The 24,415-nt window shown below is 41.4% G+C and overlaps 1 protein-coding gene across 2 annotated transcripts in view; it reads right to left on the bottom strand.

Annotated features, from left to right (window-relative positions):
- The window catches only part of VLDLR (very low density lipoprotein receptor), a 32,906-nt gene extending 12,694 nt beyond the window's left edge, over window positions 1-20,212 (bottom strand). For both annotated transcript variants that reach the window (XM_014064493.2, XM_014064494.2), the window contains exons 1-5: window positions 19,928-20,212; window positions 6,253-6,372; window positions 2,900-3,022; window positions 1,599-1,721; window positions 327-707 (exon numbers count right to left, since the gene is read on the bottom strand). In XM_014064493.2, coding sequence (XP_013919968.2) covers window positions 327-707; window positions 1,599-1,721; window positions 2,900-3,022; window positions 6,253-6,372; window positions 19,928-20,006 — 826 coding nt within the window. In that variant the 5' untranslated portion in view covers window positions 20,007-20,212. The remainder of the gene's footprint in view (window positions 1-326; window positions 708-1,598; window positions 1,722-2,899; window positions 3,023-6,252; window positions 6,373-19,927) is intronic.
- Window positions 20,213-24,415: the final 4,203 nt, after the last annotated feature.

Raw genomic sequence — 24,415 nt, 5'->3', positions numbered from 1 at the left:
TTTTTATTCAGAGCTTTATGATTCTGTCACTGTTTACTTTTTTGTTTAAACTCTGTTTTAGGGTGAAAATAGTGAACACTATCTAAGGATCTGGCTGGAAAGTCCTTAATCATAGTTCTGTCTCCATAAAAGTTTGTAAGGAACTCTTAAACAAATTACTATCCCTACCCAGATGATCTTACAAGGTTGTTGCAGGTCAAAAAAGACGCTGTGTACTTTGCCTTACGCTTCTGAAGGAAAAGTAGGAAACAAGTCTAATAAATTTTTAACAATCATTTTTGGTTTCCAATAAAACTTCTGTTGCCAAGTGACAGCTTCTTACTTACGGCAATTGATTTCATCGCTTCCATCCTTACAGTCTGTATCGCCATCGCAGCGCCATTTCTTGTGAAAACACTCATCCCCCGAATCGCAAAGCATTTCACTGTCCCCACACTTCGCCGTTTGGATAGGTTGATGGCCACACTGTTCCGGAGATTCATCTGACCTGTCAGTGCAGTCGGCTTCCCCATCGCACACCCAGTTAATTGGGATGCAGATGTCGCTTTCGCTTGTGCACTGGAAGTCCCCTGATCCACAGGTAGAAGTGGCGCAGCCCTCCTCATCGGTCCCATCACTGCAGTCCTCCTGCCCATTACAGGCAAAGTATTTTGAGATGCACTGCCCATTAGCACATGTGAATTCTTCAGGGTTACATGTTATGTTGGCTAAAGGAACAGTTGAAATAATTTGATTTAGCAAACAGTGCTGCTTCTTGGGAAGCCAGTAAGAAATGTAAACAGAATGTTGCTATCCTGGTGAGATTAATTTCTAGGTCTGTGCCCAAACTGCCATTTAATCTAGCATTCTAACATTTCGGCAATCAGGGCTTAGCAAGGTTCAGGCTGCTGGATACTGGAAGAACTGTATGCAACACAGAAACTGCATGACTGATGAAACTGCCTAATTTATGATCTGTCCTATACAGTGAAAATGTCTGTTTTTAGGACATCTTAATCTACTATAAAATAGCATTTTGAAAGAACTATTTCTAATGGATATAGCATTGTTTTAGTTTTCTTTCAAGTGATTTAGGCCTCATTACAGAAGGCCCAATTTTTACATAATATTTAAGCTAATGTCCTTGCTATATTAGGCACTAATGCTTAAAATTAATGTCATATCTCCTTAAGATGTCCCAGTTCCTCAAAACAATAATGGGACTTTGGCAAGCCCTAATTACACTCTTAGCTAGTTTATGTAGTGGTTAAGGCAAGAGGCTAAAAACTGAGAGGCTGAGTTCTAGTCCCACTGCCTTAAGCACAGAACCAGCTGGCTGACTATGAGCCAGTCATTCTCTTTCAGTCCTAGGAAGGAAGTAGTGACAAATCACTTCTGAAATATTGCCGAGTAAACTGCAAGGCCTAGTTCAAGAGTTAACACTAACAAGGGAACCAAAGCAACATTTACTTTTAGGAGTTACAGGAACTAGAGAAGGGGGAATAATATCTCTGTTCAGAATCTTATTAGTATAATGAAACACTTTCTAATTTTTATGGGGAAATTATGGCACAGCCTAGTTAGCTAAAACCCTTTCATGCCCAGTAACTATGGCTTACCACAGCCTTCTTCATCGGTACCATCACCACAGTCATTTTCTCCATCACATTTCCAGGATACAGGAATGCATTGAGTTGATAGAGGACCACAGCTGATTTCACCTATCGTACATTTTCTTTTATCTATAGAAAAGTGATTAAGGGTTTGCTTAGATGCTTTTTGAAGACAGTTCAGTCTGAAGAGTCAGGACATTTCTTCAAATCAAGGGTGACCTATATGCAAAAGCCATAAAACCTTTTCTCAATCTCCCTAGAGCCCCATCTGCCACAACTGTTTGGAAGTTGCAGCAGCTTCTCACAATTCTGGGGCCCAACATACCCGTAAAATATACCTAAAATGTTTAGTAGAGTCCCCAAATTTACCTCAATCTTTGTATATTCCATCCCCACACATTTTGTCCTATTAGTCTACCTCCAAAGTATTAAATGTTATCTTCAATCCCCAAAAGGTTTCCCCTCCTTCATTTAGATGGTGATGTTTGCATCTTTTTTACAGTTTTAGCATGAAAGCAAAGCTACACAATGACGTGCATATTATCTGCTACAGAAGTGCAGGAATTGCCCATCCAGAGGCAAATAAGCCATGTAGCATTATACTAACTATTTCAGGATACTTTGGGAATAATCTCTATAGTGAGGACATATCTTCATTTAATACAATATTATATGGATCTATTTGAAATGTGTAAATACTCTATAGACATTTTAAAAAATAAGCTATCAGAACTAATTATACCAAGTAGAGATTCTCTTCGGGACCAGTCAGTTTGTTATTAAGGTTTATATATAATCTAAATTTAGTGGTTGTTTTTATCTCTATCATAAAACAAAATATCATGTTGCTATGGCCTCTCCCATTAAGTTGAAAGTTCTCATATACTACTTTTAGCCTAGTCCCTTCCAATTCTGTGAATGAGATGGGTGGTCTGGAAGTTTGATAGTGAAATAAACAAACAAAATTTGCATAACCAAGTAATCTGAAAAACATTAGAATGGTGAAGCTGTACTTTCAATTGAAAGAAAGTATTTTGACTGAATAATGCCATAGAAGCTTGAACCTGAAATTATTTCGGGCCTACTTATCTGTTATCTATGGGCCAGCTCAATCTGAAGAACATTATGGGGTGGAAAAGGCATGTGTGAATTCTGAAGGACAGGAGGGACATAAATCTAACAACAGATCTTTACTGACGGCCTCCTTTATACAGATGAATTATGTATTGATGCATAGGCAGTTTAGTTCTGTCTTTAGAAGGGAAGATGGTGCAGTCGACCTGCAGCATAGATGTCAGCCTACTCACAGCAAATCTCAGATCCTTCATCAGAGCCATCTTCACAGTCAGGATCTCCATCACACTGCCACCTGTTTGGTATACACTGCCCATTCTGGCAAACAAAATCTGTTGCAGAACATGTCTTCTTCACTGTATAAGAGTAATATTTTGTTAAATTTGCCTAAAATATAGGAAAAACTCTGCTGCATAGTTTCAAGTGCTCTGCTTAAAAGTTATTTCGAATTTTCCCTTCCAGAATTGTTCAAAGCCTCACCCCTATTTGATAGCATAGCAGACCTACGACTCTGAAAACAAGTAACAGCCAGGTTTTTTTTTTAATTAATTGCTGGAACAGCTTCATTTCTCAGAAAGACACGTAGCCAATTTTATCCTAGTTACTACACAGGAGCCTGAAAGCACTTTTTAAAACAGATTTAAGACTTTCAACAGATATTATTATTAAAAGGCATAAGTTTCTATGAGCTAAAATTTACACCATCAGATTTACAGAATGGCTAAACTGATGTAGGATTTAAACGAGGGCGAGTTACGGAGCACAGATTGGTTATGAAGATACAGATTACATATGAAAGTTGGTTTGGCGTAGTTGTTAAGGCACCAGTCTAGACATTATGAGATTGTGAGTTCTAGTCCTGCCGTAGTCATAAAAGCAAACTAGATGACTTTGAGTCAGCCACTCTGTTTCAGCCCAACTCACCTCAGAGGACTGTTGTTGTGGGACAAATAGGAGAAAAATATGTTGGATATATTCACTGCCTTGAAGTTATTTGTAAAAAAATAATAAAGGCAGGATAAAAATAAACATGAGACAGATACACTATATTGCCAAAAGTATTCGCTCACCTGCCTTTACTCGCATATGAACTTACTGTAAGTGACATCCCATTCCTAATCCATAGGGTTCAACATGACGTCGGTCCACCCTTTTCAGCTCTTCTGGGAAGGCTGTCCACAAGGTTTAGGAGTGTGTTTATGGGAAATTGTGACCATTCTTCCAGAAGCGCATTTGTGAGGTCACACACTGAGGTTGGACGAGAAGGCCTGGCTCTCAGTCTTCGCTCTAATTCATCCCAAAGGTGGTCTATTGGGTTGAGGTCAGGACTCTCTGCAGGCCAGTCAAGTTCCTCCACACGAGACTCTGTCACCCATGTCTTTATGGACCTTGCTTTGTGCACTGGTGCACAGTCATGTTGGAAGAGGAAGGGGCCAGCTTCAAACTGCTCCCACAAAGTTGGGAGCATGGAATTGTCCAAAATGTCTTGGTATGCTGAAGCATTCAGAGTTCCTTTCACTGGAACTAAGGGTCCAAGCCCAGCTCCTGACAAACAACCCCACACCATAATCCCCCCCTCCACCAAATGTTACAGTTGGCACAATGCAGTCAGAAAAATACCGTTCTCCTGGAAACCGCTGAACCCAGACTCGTCCATCAGATTGCCAAATGGAGAAGTGATTCATCACTCCAGAGAACGCATCTCCACTGCTCTAGAGTCCAGTGGCAGCGTGCTTTACACCACTGCATCCAATGCTTTTCATTGGACTAGGTGATGTATGGCTTGGATGTAGCTGCTCGGCCATGGAAACCCATTCCATGAAGCTCTCTTGAGCTAATCTGAAGGCCACATGACGTTTGGAGGTCTGTAGCGATTGACTGCAGAAAGTTGGCGACCTCTTCACACTATGCACCTCAGCATCCGCTGACCCCACTCCATCAGTTTATGTGACCTACCACTTCATAGCTAAGTTGCTGTCGTTCCCAAACACTTCCACATTCTTATAATATAGCTGACAGTTGACTGTGGAATATTTAGGAGCAAGGAAATTTCACGACTGGATTTGTTGCACAGGTGGCATCCTATCACAGTTCCACGCTGGAATTCACTGAGCTCCTGAGAGTGGCCCATTCTTTCACAAATGTTTGTAAAAACAGTATGCATGCCTAGGTACTTGATTTCATACACCTGTGGCCATGAAAATGATTGGAACACCTGATTCTGGTTATTTGGATGGGTGAGCGAATACTTTTGACAATATAGTGTAGATTCAGGGAAGGCCTGTGATACACAGCTGTCTTCTCTGATGCCATTCAGAGAGAGCAACTCGCTTATTACTAGGACTTTCTTTCACTTTGCCTAAAGTTAATACCAACTCTGCCTTCTGCAGAGGTTTCTTTGAGCCCAGACTTTTATGTTTCACTTTTGGCAATATAGTGTGTATGTGCGAATTCTTTTGGCAATATAGTTTGTATGTGCCTTTTCCAATAACAATTTATTCAAAGCCCATTCTTTGTTGAGACTTTTAGCACTAGCCTGAAACCTTTGTTGCCTACAAGTAGGCAACAAGTACAGCAAATTTTCACTCAATATTGTTGCTAAATGAGGTTATACCTTTAAATATTATTTGTTAATTGGAAAAGGCATTGTCAAAATCTAGTTTTTAGCTCCTATAGACTAATATAATTATTCTCCTTCAGTGTTTAGATAACACAGCCAGAGTTGTGTATGCTAGATATTAGATAATAATATAACAAGAGTCTAGCAGCATCATGGAAAAGCAACCATGCAGAATAGGAACATCTATGACCCTTTTTAAAAAGGAGATGCATGTTCAATTCTTCTATCTACAATGAGAAGGAAATCATACTCTTTCAATATCCTGCATTTCCAGCCGCATCCTGGAAAATGGTAAGAGCAGAACTAAGATAGCCTCAACTCACTACACAAGAACCCTTTTTAATTAGGTCTGAAATCTGAGAAGCAAAGACACTAAGAAGTAAAGACGTTTTTCTAGCAATTGGGAGTAGATTTTTAGATGTCTGCTCTTTCTGTCTAACTCAGGTCAAAGAAATGGCATTGCAAGAAGCCCAGTTCTGCTTGTAGGCTTCAATACCAAGGTCAATATGAAACTTGATATAACTAGCATTCCTATCCTAAACTATTCAGATTATGGCTACTATTCTCACAGTTGCTTTACATGGTTGGATGCTTTGATAACCCTTCTTAAAATTTGAACCACTATTGTTGTTGTTTTATAATTGTTGTTCTTTCTGGTTGGCTGTCAGAGCCATGCTGAATTATTTATAAGAATACCTTGCTAGTAGCATTGAGCCAGTTCAGTGTAGTGATTAGTGTGAGTCATAGTCCCACCTCAGGCACAAAGCCAGCTGAGTGACCTTGGGTCAGTCACTCTCTCTCTCTCAATCCTAGGAAGGAGGAAATGGCAAACCACTTCTGAAAAACCTTGCCAAGAAAACTGCAGGGACTTGTCCAGGAAGTCATCGGAGTTAAGATGACTCAAATACATATAAAAAACCAAACCCTACTACTAACAGACTGGGTCAGTGGCCATGTTAAACTTACCGCATGCTAGTTCATCACTGCCATCAGAGCAATCTTCATCCCCATCACATCGCCACACCAGAGTTATGCAGCGGCCATTGTGACATTGAAATTGTGATTCATCACATGTTACCCTTGTACCTTGAATTAAGAAACAGATTACAATTAGATCCAATAGATTTTGAAGCAGCAGAACATGTCAAAGTTTAAGAATGACAATTCCAGTCATCTAGGAACTAAAGTAAAGTTTTTCAAGTGATTATGAAGTGATTGCTCCTAAAATGCCATTCTTCATGCATCTCAGTTAATACTGCAGTTTTAAAAAAGGAGCAGCTCTGATACATTATTTATTACTATTATTTATTAAACTTGATTTAGGCTAAGATTGACATAGCTATTTCTAAAAGTTAGTAGAATCAATATGTTGGGCAAATAATTAGTGAGATAATATAAGGAAATTTGGAGAGACTTACTTTTTAATATTTTTTTATAAAACAGCATCACATATGGAGGCATATGTACATACTTCTATTTATTTATCTATACAGAAATTCTATATCACCCCATTTCCAAGAGAAGATACCTAAATACTTTAAAAATGAATTAGGTGAGGTATTAATCTATTAAGGAATCTTACACGCAACACTGGGGAAGAAATCTATGGAATATTTAGAGAAGTAGCTTAGTTTTTTCCAAATCAAATACTATTTCCTTTCTAAATTCTAAACTTGTATATACAGTGCAAGGAACGCTTAGCACCCAGTCTCAAAACTTGATAAAACTCCCAGGGCTGAGAAAGTGACATGTCATTTAAGGGGAAAGGTTTTAATTTCTTTGGAGAAACTTTATAAAACATAGTTGTATTTGGTTGATCATTGACCAAATAAACATTACAATTATGGATTTGTAAAAAATGCAGAGAATATCTGAAAATACTGTAAACAACATTCGCGTAAGAGAAGAAAATTAGAGTTAATTATGAATGAACCATCTGAATCAAGCAAAATCTGATTCAAATAATCTTTATTTCAATTTGGAAAATTGATCTTATTCAGAAAATCAGTCTTATTCAGATATTCAAGTTAAATCATTCATTTCCACATCAATCAAGAAAAAGCTATTTCAGAACATAAACCAAAGCATCATCCAAAGGACAAATAGCAAATCTAAATATATCTTCTGCCTACTCCTGGGTTTTAAGAAGATTTATATTTTATAAAGTACCCCATTCATCCTGATGAAGATAACAAATTATTGAAGGGTTTAAAAAAAACTAGTTTTTTCTTTCCTCAGCAATGGGAAAGAAAGTTGAGCCAAGTAAGGAATCCAGTAACATAATTTGTCAGTGATTGGTACAAAAATGGAGAAACTGTTTTGCAAAATTGTACTTCAAGTGTACTCTAGCAGGAAGTACTAAAAACTAAAGGTCATTTTGAAAGATTAAACAGAAAAGTATTTAAGAACTTATCTTTTGATGCTGAAAGCACACTACACTGGAGGGAAAAAAAAATAGCTGCAACACTGTGGTGCAAATATAAATTGGACATCAAATATATTGTCTTGGCACACTTAAGAACTGTTCCCTTCTTCGATCTTGAAAGAGATGTTTTCCCCCCTTTTTCAGATTTTAATTACAGAGATATCCACATACTATCTATCTTAGACCTAGAAACTCATGAAAATACAAAGGAAACAAATGCATCCTTCATATATGTCTAGATATGGAAGATGCATAGCACTTATGAGAGGCACCAACGACTTGCTTATTCTGGCATTACGTTTTGGGGTTGATAGCACTTACAGTATTTGACAGACTGGTTTTTAGAAACTTTGCTTTAGTGTAAGAACTACTAACTCCTCTCTTTCCCTCATCACTCACCTCCAAAAATATCCCAACACCTTGGATACAAGCTCATGGGGAATCTAAATAAAATCCAACTTCATATTATCACCATAAAACTAACAAAATGAGATGTACATGTAAGGTATTGGTTAAAGTGAAGATTGTCCTTTGTATTTTACCACTTTCTATAAAAACATGGTCTATGCTATAGAAGGATATGGAAGAGGGTTATAATAGGAAGCATAGGATATTATGATAAAAATGCCTTATCAGGGAAATGGATGGGCTATAAGTTTAATAAATATATAACATGCACATATAAATTACTACTATAGGGAAAAAACCAAATACTATTATTCATAAGGTATGATAGAATAATAAAAGAACTGGAAAAGGACTGATGTAGTTCCCATCTTCAAAAAAGAAAAAAAATGGATCCAGGAAACTACAGACCTATCAGCCTGACATCAATACCTGGGAAGATTCTGGAAAAAGAAAATCAAGAACAAATCTGCAAACACCTAGTGGCAAAGAAAGTCATAACCAGAAGCCAATATGGATTTGCAAAAAAAAAAAAAACCATGCCAAACAAGTCTATTGCATTCTTTGACAAAGTGACAAAATCAGCGAACCAGATAAATGTTGTGGATACAGTTTACTTGGCCTTCAGAAAGTAAGAAAGGCATTTGATAAAATAGACCACAACCTACTACTTGATAAGATAGGATAATGCGGATTAGACAGTATCACCACCAGACTGGTGACAAACAGCACTCAACATGTAATCCTTAATGGAACTTCATCTATATCAAGGGAAGTATACAGTGGAGTACCCCAAGGCTCTGCCTTAGGCCCAGTACTCCAATAGCTTCATCAATAATTTAGATGAGGGGATAGATGGGAACTCATCAAATTTGCAGAAGAAGCCAAACTAGGAGGAATAGTCAACACTCCAGAAGATAGGCTTAAGATACAGACGGATCTTGACAGACTTGAATGCTGAGCCCTATCTAACAAAACGAAATTTAATGGTAAAAAAGTATGGTTCTACATTTAGGCAAGAAAAAACAAACACACAGGTATAGTAGATGTTACTTGGCTCAATACTAGCAACTGCAAGAGGGATCTTGGAGTCTTGGTGGACAATCACTTAAATATGAGCCAGAAGCTGCCAAAAAAACCAATGCAATCCTAGGCTGCATTAACAGATGGCTAAGATCAAGATCATGTGAAGTGTTAGTACCACTTTATAATGCCTTGATAAGACTTGAAAAGATCACACTTGCAATATTGCATACAGTTTTGGTTGCCATGATATAAAAAAGATGGTGAGACTCCAGAAAGAGTGCAAAAAAGAGAAAAGAAAAAGTTAGAGAACTGGAGGCTAAAATATAGGAAGAACAGTCGAAGCAACTGGGCATATCGTTTAATGAAAAGAAGGACAAGGGGTGACATGATAGCAGTGTTCTAATATCTGAAGGGCTGCCACAAAGAAGAGGGCATTAACCTATTCTCCAAAGCACCTGAAAGTATAACAAGAAGCAAAGGATGGAAACTAATCAAGAAGAAAACCAATCTAAAACTAAGGAGAAATTTCTTGACAGAACAATTAAATCAATGGAATGAGTTGCCTCCAGAAGTTGTGAGTGCTCTAACACTGAAGGATTTAAAGAAGAAATTGGACAACCATTTGTCTGAAATGGTATATAGTTTCCTGCCTGAGCAGTGATTGAACAAGAAGATCTCCAAGGTCCCTTCCAACTCTGTTATTCTGTTAATAAGAGCAATAAATTTATTAAGGACACAATTCCATAGCACATGGGTGCTTGATATCTGCCATAACACAAGCTTGTTGTTTCATCATACATAAGAATAAGAGAAAATTGCCTTAGCAATTTTAGATCACTGATTAGTGATCTCAAACTGGCAGCAGTTTTACAGAATCTCTTATGACAAAAGTTCCCATCCCATATGAAGATACCAGAGATTAAATTGAGACATCTCACAGATAAAATTGAAGCATGTATCCACCATGGAGGCAACAGTCCTTCCAATATAGCAAAATTACGAGTTTCATTTCCTTGGGGCGGAAGAGCTACTGCTTGCTCATATCTTACCTATACAGCACTGGCAGAAAAAGAGCTACCTATTGTGTAATCCATAAAAAGTGAAATACCACCACCTTGGGAAGGCCTTGATAGGTGGATAAAAATGTCAAACCCAGTCTAAACATCTGGCTGGCTGTGCGACAAACAATATTACAATTCAAGTAGATGAGCACCTGCCACACAACTGCCCAAACTGTCAATAAAAAAAGAAAAAAAATAGTCTGGATAGTGGACATGGCAGTTCTCGCAGGCCGCAGAAGAGAAGAGAAATAACTAGAGGAAAAAAAATACAAAACCTTCAAATAGAAATAGAACAACTATGGAAAAAGAAAGCAAAGATAATGGTAACAGGTACCTTACCTTGGATGCAATCTCAAAATATCTGGAGCGTGACTTGAACACTATTGATATTGACAAAATCACCATCAATTGCAAAAGGTAGCTGTATTTGGAACAACTTATATACTGCAACAATATTTGTAACACCAACAAACACCAACATCTGACTATCTCAAGTACTTGGGAAGAATTCAATAGGTAAGTTCAATAGGTAAGTTCAATAGGTAGTTCCTCGCAGGATCCCTGCTCCAGAGAATGTCGGGTGTGAGTCCCTTCTTGTGAGGTTGGACCTAGGGGGTCAAGTGGGCTTGTTGCTGATGTACCTACCTCCCAGCTGCGTCAAAACAGCCCTGCCTGCGCTCCTAGAGTCAGTAGCCGGACTGGTGGTTGAGTTCCCCAGACTTATAGTACTGGGGGATTTCAATCTGCCATCTCTTGGCGAACACTCTGATGGGGCCCAGGAGTTCATGGCTTCCATGGCAACCATGGACTTGACCCAGGTAATTCAGGGTCCGACTCATGTGGCGGGACACACGCTTGGCCTTGTGTTTCTCTCGGAGCAGTGGAGACGTGATCTGGAATTAAAGGGGATTGAGATCTCGCCCTTGTCATGGACAGATCACTTCCTGTTGAGGCTTGATTTCCAGAAGCTATTCCCCCACTGCAGGGAGGTGGAGCCGATTAAATGGTTCCGTCCCAGGCACCTGATGGACCCATTGGGATTTCAGACGGAGCTTGGGGAGATACCTGACTCCCTTGTCCACAATTCGACTGAGCCCTTGGTCGCTGCATGGAATACTGCAGCGGCTAGGGCACTAGATCGGATTGCGCCTTTGCAGCTTCTCCACGGCACTGGATCGAGGGCGCCTTGGTTTACCGAGGAACTCCGGGAGATGAAGTGCCAAAAGAGATGCCTAGAGCGACGCTGGAGGGCTAGTAACTCCGAATCCGATCGAACACTACTGAGAACCTTTATTAGGTCTTATTTAGTGGCGATACGGGCGGCAAAATGTGCCCATTTTCCCGCCCTTATTGCGTCTGCAGAATCTCGCCCGGCTGCCCTGTTTAGGATAACTCGCTCCCTTCTGAAAGGGAGGGATGCGAGTGAACCCTTACAGGGAAGAGCTGAGGAATTTGTTCAGTTTCTGTCGGACAAAGTCACTCAGACTCGGACGGACGTGGACTCCATTTGGACAGTACCAGTAGAGATGCCGAGGGAGAGCCTTGATCAAATTTTGTGGAGTGAGTTCCAGCTTGCCACTCCTGAGGAAGTGGACAAGGCCAATGGAGGGATGAGTACCACCACCTGTCTACTGGACCCCTGTCCCTCCTGGTTGGTTTCGACCAGCAGAGAGGTGACAAGAGGCTGGATCCAGAGGATTGTAAACACCTCGCTTCGGGAGGGGTCTTTCCCGCAACCTTTGAAGGAAGTGGTGGTAAGACCCCTCCTTAAGAAGCCTGCTCTGGACCCAGCTGTCCTTAAAAACTACCATCCAGTCTCCAACCTCCCATTCCTGGGGAAGGTTGTTGAGAAGATGGTGGCTCCCAACTCCAGCGGACCTTGGATGAAGCGGATTATCTAGATCCCTTTCAGTCTGGTTTCAGGCCTGGTTACTGCACCAAAACCGCTTTGGTCGCACTGACCGATGATCTCTGGTGAGCCAGGGATAGAGGGCATTCCTCTATCCTGGTGCTTCTTGACCTCTCAGCGGCCTTTGATACCATCGACCATGGTATCCTTCTGCGGCAGCTGGAAGAGGTGGGAGCGGGAGGCACCGTTTTATGATGGTTCTCCTCTTACCTCTCTGGCAGGTCGCAGTCGGTGTTGGTCGGAGGACAGAGGTCGACCCCTAGGCCCCTGGAATACGGGGTGCCACAGGGCTTGGTCCTGTCCCCCCTCCTATTTAACATCTACATGAAGCCGCTGGGTGAGATCATTCGTCAGTACGGGATTAAATGCCACCAGTATGCAGACGATACCCAACTGTATCTGTCCGCCCCGTGCCAACTCAGTAAAGCGGTAGAAATAATGCGCCAGTGCCTGGAAGCTGTCAGGGTCTGGATGGGAATGAACAAGCTTGCGCTCAACCCTGATGAGACTGAGTGGCTTTGGATGCTGCCTCCCAAAAATAGTCCAGACATTCCATCTTTAAACCTGGGGGGTGAAATCTTACACCCCTCAGAGAGGGCCCGCAACTTGGGTGTTCTCCCGGACCCGCAGCTGACATTAGAACATCATTTGTCAGCTGTGACCAGGGGAGCTTTTGCCCAGGTTTGCCTGGTGCACCAGTTGCGGCCCTAACTGGACCAGGAGGCACTCCAAATGATCACTCATGCCCTCGTCACCTCAAGGCTCGACTACTATAACACGCTCTACATGGGGCTGCCCCTGAAGAGTGTTCGGAGACTACAATTGGTCCAGAATGCAGCTGCGCGAGGGATACTGGATGTACCTAGGTACACCCACATTACACCTATCCTCCGCGAGCTGCACTGGCTCCCTATTGGTCTCCAAACATTCTTCAAGGTGCTGGTTATTACCTTTAAAGCCCTACATGGCCTAGGACCTGGATATCTCCGTGACCACCTCCTGCAAGATACCTCCCAGCGCCCAATAAGATCGCACAGGGCGGGCCTTCTCCGAGTACCGTCGACTACACAGTGTTGTCTGGCGGCTCCTCGAGGGAGAGCCTTCTCTGTAGCTGCCCTGGCCCTTTGGGACGATCTACCCCCTGAGATCCGGACCCTCCTCACTCTCTTGGCCTTCTGTAAGTCTGTTAAGACCTGGCTGTTCTGGCAGGCCTGGGGCTGTTGATCTGGATTGACCTTCAGCCCCATTAAGATCGAGTGCATGTTGTGTCCTTCTTTTAATTTGTTTCTGTCTTGTATTTTAACTTTTTAAAATACTTTTAAACTGTTTTTATGTAAGCCGCCCGGAGTCCTTTGGGATTGGGCGGCATACAAATCTATTAAAATTGGAAATTGGAAATTAAGTACAAATGCCAAATCCTGTCTAAACCTCTGGTTCACTGGGCAACTAACTAACCATAATAAAAAATATTATTTTTGAATACAGTGAAACTTAGGATGGATTTGTGCTTGGGCTTTCTACACCCAGGGCATAAGTAAGAACCATTGTACCATACCTCATCCCCTATTAAGATGATCTGAATGAAATACAGTAAGGCATGGTTTTCACAGTCAGGTTTATCTGTCTGGAATTCCTTGACATTTAATATTTTAAAGCCCAAGGAAGTACACAGCATGATGCAAGCCTTTCCTAATTTGTTGCATCATGTAGATATTTACTTTTTTCACCTGAAGGTTATCAAGGCTGCATTTATTTTTAGCACTCACTAAAACAACAAGTTGTCTTTAAGCGAATTTTTGGCAAGGTCCAGCTTAAGGTTGTTCTACTTTTCTTGCACACCAAGTATTTAACAAAAGGTCAACATACATTGTACAGGTAGTCCTCAATTTGTGACCATAATTGGGGACCAGAACTTCCATTATAGAATGATGCAGTTGTGTCCAATTTTGTGACCTTTTTTGCAATGGTCCATAAGCGAATCACTGTGGACCTTAAATGAATCACAGAGTCCTTAAGCAAATCCAGCTGTTCCCATTGACATTCCTTGTGCAAAAGCCAACTGGGAATCTTGCAAATGGCAATCATGTGATCCCAGGACGTTGCAACCATTGTAAGTATGTGTCCATTATCAAATGTTCATATTTTGATCACATGGCCATGGGAATATTGCTTTGGTCATAAGTTGAGGACTAGTCAAAATAATTTTCAGCATCATCCCTAACCCTAACCCTAACTGTTACAAGATGCAAGTTAAGGGTTACTTGTGATTATTTTCCAGAACTGAAGGATGGAGATTTGGGGAAAGTTATACTGGACAAATCCCACCTCATGACACCCAAGATTAAGGAGTTTTGAAAGTTTTAAAACATTAGAAGTTTAGACTTTTAAAACATTGGCAACGTCTCTGGAGTAAAGCATTAGGTAGATGTGATTAAAATTCAAGTTAAGGCATTCACACAAGCATATACATCTTTTGTCACAATACATAAGCTTGTTTCAAAATTGATTATTATTAAAGCTGAGCGCTAGATCTCTGCTTCTCCCTGAATAGAAAACCAATGAATACATTAATCTCCACAATTTAAATAGCTTTTCTTAAATGCCACTCTTGTGGAATGTGCTTGTCAAAACCAAATTTAAATTACAAAAACTGCTAGAAGAAAGTCAATAAGTGTTTATATATGCTGAGTAGCACATATAAGGACCTAGTCTTGATCTTCCTTCCCCTGTAAAGCTCTGAATGTGTAATTAATTGGAATAATCCCAACAAGCAGACAGAAAGTTTTGCTAAATGCACAATCCTCACTTTAACTTCACTTGTTTCAGAGTACAGTGCTATGAATAAATACAGCTTGCAATGTGAGATGAAACTATTAGGTGGCTTTCATTTCTCTCTCTGAAAATATCCTGTCAAAAGGGAAGTGAACAATTACCAGTACAATGGCAGAAATGCAAGGAAATGGATGAATTTGTAGATCTTTAGAGAATGAGGGAGTGATTCTAAGCAGTGTTTTTCAAACTCCCAGAATTCCCCAACCAGCATGCTGAGCAATTCTCCATGGAGAATTCTGGGAGTTGAAGGCCACATAACTGAAACTTGCCAAGTTTGAAAAACATTGTTCTAAATCCTGAAAAAGCCTAGTAAAAAGGTACTCATAAAATATGGTTTATTGTGAGGATTGAATTAAACTTGAAAGAACTGAAAATATGTAGACATACATGAAAACAAGTGTATGTTCACCTTGTTATATAAAGTATTGTCTATGTATACCTTTAGAGTACATAGATGTATAAGGATGACAAATACATGAAGAAAAATGGCTTGCAAGGAAAAGAAAGATCAAGAAAGTCATGATTGGAGAAAGTTGATGATTCTCAAAAAAAAGAGAGCAAAAGATAAGCTTAAAGAACAAAGCAATGCATTAGTATATGGGTATAGTGGAAGCAATGATAGTCACACATGGCAATATAAACACAATGGAATAGTTTAGTAAGATTTTATTTGTTCTTTTCCTTTAGTTTCTTTTGCTTACTAGCTACTCTGTCAGCATTTTTTATAGTATCATTTACTTTGTAAGGAAATAACATGACAAACATATAACATGTATGAAAGGCTTCTGCAGCTCATATGGTTTTGGACATCACAAAAATTAAAGATGGCTGATACCCAATTCAAAGATTCATGCCAAATCTAATGTTAAACTGACACTTTAGCTCATGATATTCGATGCTGCAAAGGGCAATCAACTCTTGTATTCCAAATTTAATCACAAGCAGGACAGCTGTTTAAATATGTTTTTACCTACTTACTATATTTCATTTCATTAGTTTACTGTGATTGGTGGTAGGTCTGGTCACGATGGCTGTGTTGCACTTATCAAAGAGTGCCAAAACTATCTTAACTCCAACATAACACAATACAATACAATAGCAGAATTGGATGGTACCTTGGAGGTCTTCTAGTCCAACCCCCCCCGCCTAGGCAGGAAACCCTATACCATTTCAGACAAATGGCTATCCAACATCTTCTTAACGACTTCCAGTATTGGGGCATTCACAACTTCTGGAGGCAAGCTGTTTCACTGATTAATTGTTCTGTCAGGAAATTTCTCCTCAGTTCTAAGTTTCTTCTCTCCTTGATTAGTTTCCACCCATTGCTTCTTGTTCTACCCTCAAGTGCCTTGGAGAATAGTTTGACTCCCTCTTCTTTGTGGCAACCCCTGAGATATTGGAACACTGCTATCATGTCTCCCCTAGTCCTTCTTTTCATTAAACTAGACATACCCAGTTCCTGCAACCGTTCTTCATATGTTTTAGTCTCCAGTCCCCTAATCATCTTTGTTGCTCTTCTCTTTCTAGAGCCTTCACATCTTTTCTACATTGTGGCAACCAAAACTGAATGCAGTATTCCAAGTGTGGCCTTACCAAGTCATTATAAAGTGGTATTAACACTTCACGTGATCTTGATTCCATCCCTCTGTTTATGCAGCCTAGAACTGTGTTGGCTTTTGGCAGCTGCTGCACATTGCTGGCTCATATTTAAATGGTTGTCCACTAGGACTCCAAGGTCCCTCTCACAGTTATTACTAATGAGCAAGGTGCCACCTATACTGTACCTGTGCATTTCATTTTTCTTGCCTAAATGTAGAACCTTACTCTTTTCACATTGAATTTCATTTTATTAGATAGTGCCCAATGTTCAAGTTTGTCAAGATCCTTCTGTATCTTAAGCCTGTCTTCTGCAATGTTGTCTATTCCTGCCAGCTTGGTGTCATCTGCAAATTTGATGAGTTCCCCATTTATTCCCTCATCCAAATCATTGGTGAAGATATTGAAGAATGCTGGGCCTAAAACAGAGCCTCGGGGTACTCCACTGTATACCTCCCTCCATGTAGATGCAGTTCCATTGAGGACTAAACGTTGAGTCAGTTACGAATCCATCTGGTGGTGATGCTGTCCAACCCACATTTTTCTACTTTATCTAGTAGTAGGTTATGGTCTATCTTAGCAAATGCCTTACTGAAGTCCAAGTACACTATATCAACGGCACTCCTCTGGTCCACCTATTTTTGTCACTTTGTCAAAGAATGCAATAAGATTAATCTGGCATGATCTGTTTCTGACAATAGGTATTCCAACTTTAAAACACCCTATTTGAGGTCTTGAAACTTTCCAGTACCATATAGTCCTCAAACGTACCTCAATGGAACTCCAACATTTCCATTGCTAAGTAAGGTGACTAAGTGAGCTTGCCCCATTTTACAACTTTTTTTAGCCAAAATTATTAAGTACGGTAAATCATGCAGTTGTTAAAGGAAGCTTCCCACATTGACTTTGCTGGAAGTCAGATGGGAAGGTCATAAATGGTGATCACATGACTCCAGGACAGTATAACTGCCATAAGTACATACCTGTTGCTAAGCACTCAAATTTTTATCATGTGACCATGGAGATGCTGCAATGGTCACAAATGTGAAAACTGGTCAAAAGTCACTTTTTCAGTACTGTTGTAACTTTGGTACTAAACAAATGGTTGCAAGTCAAGGATTACTTGTATGGTTAAAATACTATCACAATTGTGGAAAACTGGAATAACCATTTTGAACAGAGTTTTGAACACATCCAATATTTTCACATCCAATATTTTCTTTTACATTAACAAATACACTAAAAACAAAGATGAGGAACCCATAATTCTTATTATCTTCTGATCATTATCTATGCTTACTGTAATCCTGTGGGTTTTCCACTTTAGGGCTAGAACTAAATTAAAAAGGACTGCCTGTCCTTTCCACTGATAGCAATGTAGTACATATGGACTCCTACTCTAATGCCTTTGGAAGAAACACATGTAACTTGGTATTGGCACTACTTGATCTTGAAACTCAAGTTTCTTGGCCAAATTACTAATGCTTGAAAAAGAAGAAAGTTCTTAAGTGGCATGATGAGGAAAGCTTGCTTCAGTAGGAACTGTAGATATTTAAAAAACATCACAAAGAAAACTTATCAATGTATATTGATTTCCAGTGAAGCAGGGATTAAAAAAAAAAACACAAGGAAACAAATACAATGTAAGATTCCATTCCTTTCTCTATCAGATGGAAGACTAGAGCCTAGAAATGTTTACACCACAGTCAAGTATTGTAAGTTTTACAAGTATTGTAAGTTTTATACACACACAGCATGTTTACAATAGAATAATTGGCAGGGAAGCAGGATTACCATTTTGGTGGATTGGCATTTTGCTTCCCAAGCGCTAAAGTTTAAAGGTTACTCAAGTTAGACTTATAGAAAGGAAGCAAACCAGTGATGTGGCCAAGTACTGCAAATCCATCTGCAATAATCCTAGTCATAATGTAGCTGAGTCCAAAGAATTTGTTCTAATAAATTGAACAATCTCACCTACATGTTCCTATTTTAAGACAACCTGGAATTTTAGCTTGGCTTTAAATGGCCTCCCCCAGCCATAAAATTAACATTTGCCACCAACTATTGCAAGTCACCATCCAAAGCACTTGAAGTGCAATCCTATTCCTGATAATTTCCTTGCATAGACTTAACAGAACTAGGAACTAGCAGAACCATGAAGGATTGGGAAGTTCTTAATTGTGTGGAGGAGTTTCTCCCAGTTTTTATCTTCTCCAGCTGCTCAAGCAGTTCAAGAAAGTTAGGCAAGCAGAGAAAAGCAGACCAGGATTATTTAAGGGAGTAGCTATTTCATGATTAAACCACTCAAACACATCTTCAAGCATTAATTAAAAAACATCACTGGCCTTCAAAACCAGCTCCATATGCCAACTAAAATACTGCCGAGAACAATGCGCTGTGTGTCTCTGGTCCCTGCAGGCCATGCAACATTGCCCAAACTATGTTCCCCGGATCTATCACTAGTATCTACCATCTGCATATTTTTTTTGAGTACTTCACTGACTTTTCAGCATTCTCAGCATCTGCTACTACAGCCTTCCTCTTCTGTGTAACACTTCCACTGACACCCCCTCCTCTCACTTGGGAGCCCAATGGTGCCCGCCCCAGCCATCAAGTCAGTTAGTTATAAATGCCATTAAACCAGAGTTTAGAGTTCCTGAATAGAGAGGCACAGAGGAAGCAAAAACATTTTGCACTAGTGTCCTCAATATGGTGCGACAGGAACTCTTCAAGGGCCTGCTCCCCCCCAATCCCCAGGCAGATGGAAAGTTCTGCGACCAACATTCCTTGGTCCCTTCAGATGTACCAAACCACGGGAAAGGGGGGGGGGGAGCAGGGGAACACTTGAGGAGCTTCCCCTTTGAGCAAAAGGGCTCAACTTCAGGGTCAAGGCCACGTCGGAGCCCACAACAGCTGTCAGAACAAAGAAAGGCCGGGACACCCTCCGCAGGAGGCCAGGTTGCTCCTCTCACCACGCACTCTCTCTCCGGCACCTGTGAGCCTTCCCACGACTGCCACCCGAGACCAAGTGGAAAGCGGCAGCACCAAACACCCCCCCCCCTCCGCCCGCCGCCGCCTTTCTACCCGGCGTCTCGGCAAGGCGGACGGGCAAGAGAGAGAAAAAAGGGATTTTGACTACGGGCGCAAGGGCACGTAGCCGTTCGTGCGTATGTGTGCGCGTGGGGTGGGGGGTTTACAATTCCTGCTCTTCGGGAGGCATTTCTGGAGAACCGAGGGAGTCCGCCGCTCCCCAGAGGCAAAGCCACCGCGCCGGCTCGCTCGCGTGCCGCGTCCCTCCCGCCGCCCACCCGGTTGCCAGGCGTCCCCGGGGAGAGAACCGGGAGCCGCGGCAGCTTCCGAAGCCTTAACGGCAACCCCTTTACTTACCACGCGCTCCTCGCAGGCAACCCAGCGCCAACAGCAGCAGCAGCCCCGGCCTCAGTCCCCGCCGCCAGAACGTGTCCATCGTGCAAGCGCCCGCGGCGCCTCCTCACTGTATAAGTTCGGGGCAGAAGGCGGACGCGCAGGCGGGGAGGGGGGACTCTTTCCTCGCTGTCCTCCCCTTTCTGAGAAATTTAAAGAGCCTCCGCGGGAGGGGGGGAAGGCTCCAGGTAGGGCGGCCAGAAGCAGACAATGCAGCGGCGATGCGAGGAGGCAATTCCAGTCCGAGGCAAAAGCGCGCGCGGGGGGGGGGGGAGAGGGAAGGTTGCAGGCGCGGGGGGGGGGTTGTAGAAGCAGAAATCCAGGCGGTTTCGGGCAAGGCGACGCGCGTGCACCCGCGCACGCACACACCGGTGGTGCCGGTGAAGGAAGAGCCGAAGAAGAACGTACACAAAGGGGAGGGCAGCTCAACGCCGCTCTTATAACCAGCCTCCCCGCTCCGCTCTCCTTGCGCGCCGGTGACTCACGGACTCCTGGGCGGCCTCTGGTTGGCTCGCGAGCGCCTCCAATCCCAACCGGCTGCCCTAATTTCCTGATCCACGCAACCTGCCGCCGCAGCTGGGAGAGCGTTTCGCCCGGCAACCAGACGCTGCCTGCGCTGGATCCCTCGGCCGAACCAGCGGCGCCGCCCCTGTGGACCAGCTGAGGAGGATGAGGAGGTTATTGATGGTGAGGCACGCAGGTGAGGTGTCTGATCTGTCGCCTCCTGCGCGCTGTTTGCGGCTGTTTCCTGGGGCTGTGCATGATGGCACTCGGGGCAGGATCTTACTGGTATGTGCCGCTGGTATTAATGTCGGCGTAACGCTGCCAACGCCGGAGGGATCCGATGCGGGTTTCCAGGGAAGCGATTTCCAACCCGTCTTGTTTTTACTTCCTGGTGAATATTGCACAGGATTGCTGCTACGCAAATGCTTCGAGCATTTTCTCCGACGAGAATCTTGCCCGCTGCACTGGGGCGTAATTCCCCCGGAGAATGCGATGGCGACCTTACTGGGAGTCCTGTAAGTCTTTTCTATTTTAGGTTTACTTAGAAGGCGGCTTACTTAAAAGTCAAGTCTCAGCAATTGAATCGTTAAAATTAAAGGGTAGTTTTCTGTTGGTAGTAAATCTCTTAAATTCAGCTTAGATTTGGGGGGGGGGGGAGTTCATAGGATTGTTCTCTTTTAGACAAGGTATGGCTGTGGAGTAAGATTCTGGAGTTTGGTAAGCCATTGATTGTCATCTATAGACTTCAGCAATTTAGGTCCTTATATGGGTTAAGCATGAGCCTGAAATTCGGGAGAAAATGCTGTGATGGAAAATTGCAAAATTTCCCTCTCCTTTTGATAGAATTTTTCAGCTGACTGTTTCTTGCAGACATAGATTGGCACATGTTTATTCTGTACTCCATTAACTGACTTGACATAATACAATATGCCAAATTGTGATTTTTCAGAGTATCAGACTTGGAAGTGTCTTGAAGTCTTCAACTCCCTGCTTAAGCAGGAGACCTTACAGACATGCCTATCCAATCTCTTCTTTAAAACTTCCAGTGATGGAGCACTCACAATTTCTGGAGGCAAGTCGTTCCACTGGTTAATTGTTCTCTAAGGTTTGTCAATCAGCAAGTTGTCTGAACCCAGCCATTGTCTGAAAATAATGGATTTCTGGTATACTGTGTGAAAGTAATTGTGGCTCATGTAGTAAACCATGACTAATCAAACTATAGTTTAGTATATCATTTAAACACAGCCACTGTATTTTGTGTTGGCAGATTCTGAACTTATTGGAAGGGTTGAAAAATATAGAACGAATATGCCTTACCATTGCATTTTTAGTGTCTTACTCTTAAGGCATATAATAGAAGAACCATTGAGTTTTATTAAGGCATATAGAAAAGCACAAAATTAAAGTTTGAAGTGATTTTGCTAAATTATATTGAATAAGTCTGGTCTTTTAGGGGGAATTAGATTCTACTATACTCTGAATTGGTGACTTGGTGACTCAGTGGCTAAGACCCTGAGCTTGTCAGTCAGAAAGATTGGCAGTTCGGTGGTTCAAATCCCTAGTGCGTAACATAGTGAGTTCCTGTTACTTGTCCCAACTTCTGCCAACCTAGCAGTTTGAAAGTACGTATAAATGCAAGTATAAAAATAGGGACCACCTTTGTTGGAAAGGTAACAGTGTTCTGTGTGCCTTTGGCGTTTAGTAATGCCGGCCACGAGGTCATGGAGGCATTTTCGGACAGTACTGGCTCTTCGGCTTTGAAGCGGAGATGAGCACTGCCCCCTAGAGTTGGGAATGACTAGCACATATGTGCAGGGGGAACCTTTTACCTTTATACTCTGAATTAGAGGCACACTGTACTTGCACAGCCATTCTGTGCTAGAGCTACAGTGCCAGTGTACTTCAATAAAAACATGTATTACATGAAAGAGCCAAACATCTTCAAAAATTCAAGAATAGCCAGTTACCTCCTTCGATCTGTCTTAACTGCATGTTTATAGATAACTTTATACTTACTTGTTTATAGCCAGTAATTAGATGTGATCAGTAAGGCAGTTATTGGCATAACAATGCATAAAGTTCAAAATTCCTTTTAATTAAATTTCCCTCAATGGCATTCTGTGATATAATAAACGGGAAATTGTATGCATAGCATACTTATAGAATATGTAATATCTAAAATGGCTTGAGAATTCATAAGCATCCTGAGGTCAGGATTAGCACGTATTTGCTTTCCTCTCTATGTTGTTACATTAATTTGCTTATTTTTGTACCGTATGGGAAAGTAATTTGGGGAAAAGCAGAAAATTTGACCAAATTCTAAGAATAATGAAAGAAACATTGGGGAAGGTTTCCCCAATCAACATAATATAAACTCAACATAATATAAACTCTGGCCTTTGATATTGGTAAAGGAGAATATTTATAGTTCAGGGTTGAAATGAGGGGGCCTTGTTGCTCTCTGAGCTTGATTGTTTTCTTGAAGACATTTCATTACCTAAACTAGATAACACCATCAGCACTCTGCTGATGTTACCTAGTTTGGGTAATAAAATGTCTGCTAGAAAACAACCAAGCTCAGAGAGCAACAAGGGCCCCTTTGTCCTTTGAACTTGCATATAAGCTTATTACAATATGATTTACATTGTTGCATATTGTGAGCTGCACAATCAGAATTCCCCTAACAAATTGGAGTAGCCTATCCATTAAACACAGAACCAGTTTGGTTGTAGTAGTTAATAGGGCCTCCGAGAGGATTATTAAGTGCTGGAACAAGACTAATATGGCCCCCCTCACCTACACATGGACACATAAATCAATAAGGTCATAGTTGTACATTTATTAATTACATTCAAACATACTTGCAAATATATTAAAAAGAGGACAGGTACTTCTGTAAAATATAATAAGAACTATAATACACATTAGTATATAAACAATAATAAAACAATATATATAAGCAATGAATTTAATAAAGGTTATGTCAAACAAGGCTGCAAAGCGGTTTTGCTATACACAAAGTATAGAGTATAAAGTATATATCCAATATTGTTTTTCTTTTTAAAAAATTGGTTTTCTATTTTTTTTTAAATTTCCCCTTCATGGGCTCCCTTTGGGCTCCATGGGCCACGGAACAATGTACCGGCTGCACCCCCCTCTCCTCAGGTCTGGTGGTTAAAGCATCAGGCTAGAAATTGGGATACTGTGAGTTCTAATCCCGCTTTAGCCTGAAGAAACGGAATAATTTTGGACTAGTCACTTTGCTTCAACCCCAGAGAAGAGGCAGTGGCAAACTTCTGAAAAACCTTTCCACAAAACCTGCAGGGACTTGTCCAGGTAGTGTCAGAGAACCAAACTATAATGAAATGGAGGGGGGGGGGAAATGCATTAAATAAATGATTAAAATTTGCATTGTGATGTCGTGACATGTCATTTTGGTACTATCATGTATAAGTAGAGATATCTTTAGAAAGAAACTCTTTTCTTCAGTCTCCATAGCAAGAATTAATTGCTGGAGCTTATGAAACGTGACTTGTACTGGCCATTCTGGAAAAATCTGTTTTCTGAAATGCATGGAAATAAGAGGAACTTCGTGGTGGCCTAGAATAGTTTGAGGACACCATTCTTGTTCACATCCTCACCCAATGGACAGGGGAGCATTTTGGTGCCAGAGCAAACAAGAATTCTGAATTCATTACTTAATGGATGAACATCTGGCTGCTAGGCCTCGTCCATAACAAATTGTTGCTTGACAGATCCTCCAAGTCACAAAAGCCAATAGACTAGCACCGTGATGGAGAACCTATGGCACATGTGACAAAGGTGGCAACAGACCGTCTCTTCTGGTTTCCGGCCACCGGAGCACCAGAAAATGGCCTGTAAATGTCCCCAAAACAGACTGTTTTCTGGGCCGTTTTCATGCTGTTTTCTAGGGTGGTTTGTGGGCCG

The sequence above is a fragment of the Thamnophis sirtalis genome, unplaced genomic scaffold (genome assembly GCF_051295495.1).
Source record: "Thamnophis sirtalis isolate CommonGarterSnake01/CBP01778 unplaced genomic scaffold, rThaSir2_p1.2 scaffold_5, whole genome shotgun sequence".
NCBI lineage: Eukaryota > Metazoa > Chordata > Lepidosauria > Squamata > Natricidae > Thamnophis > Thamnophis sirtalis.
The sequence above is the reverse complement of the archived record's forward strand: the minus strand, read 5'-3'. Positions and strand labels throughout refer to the sequence as shown.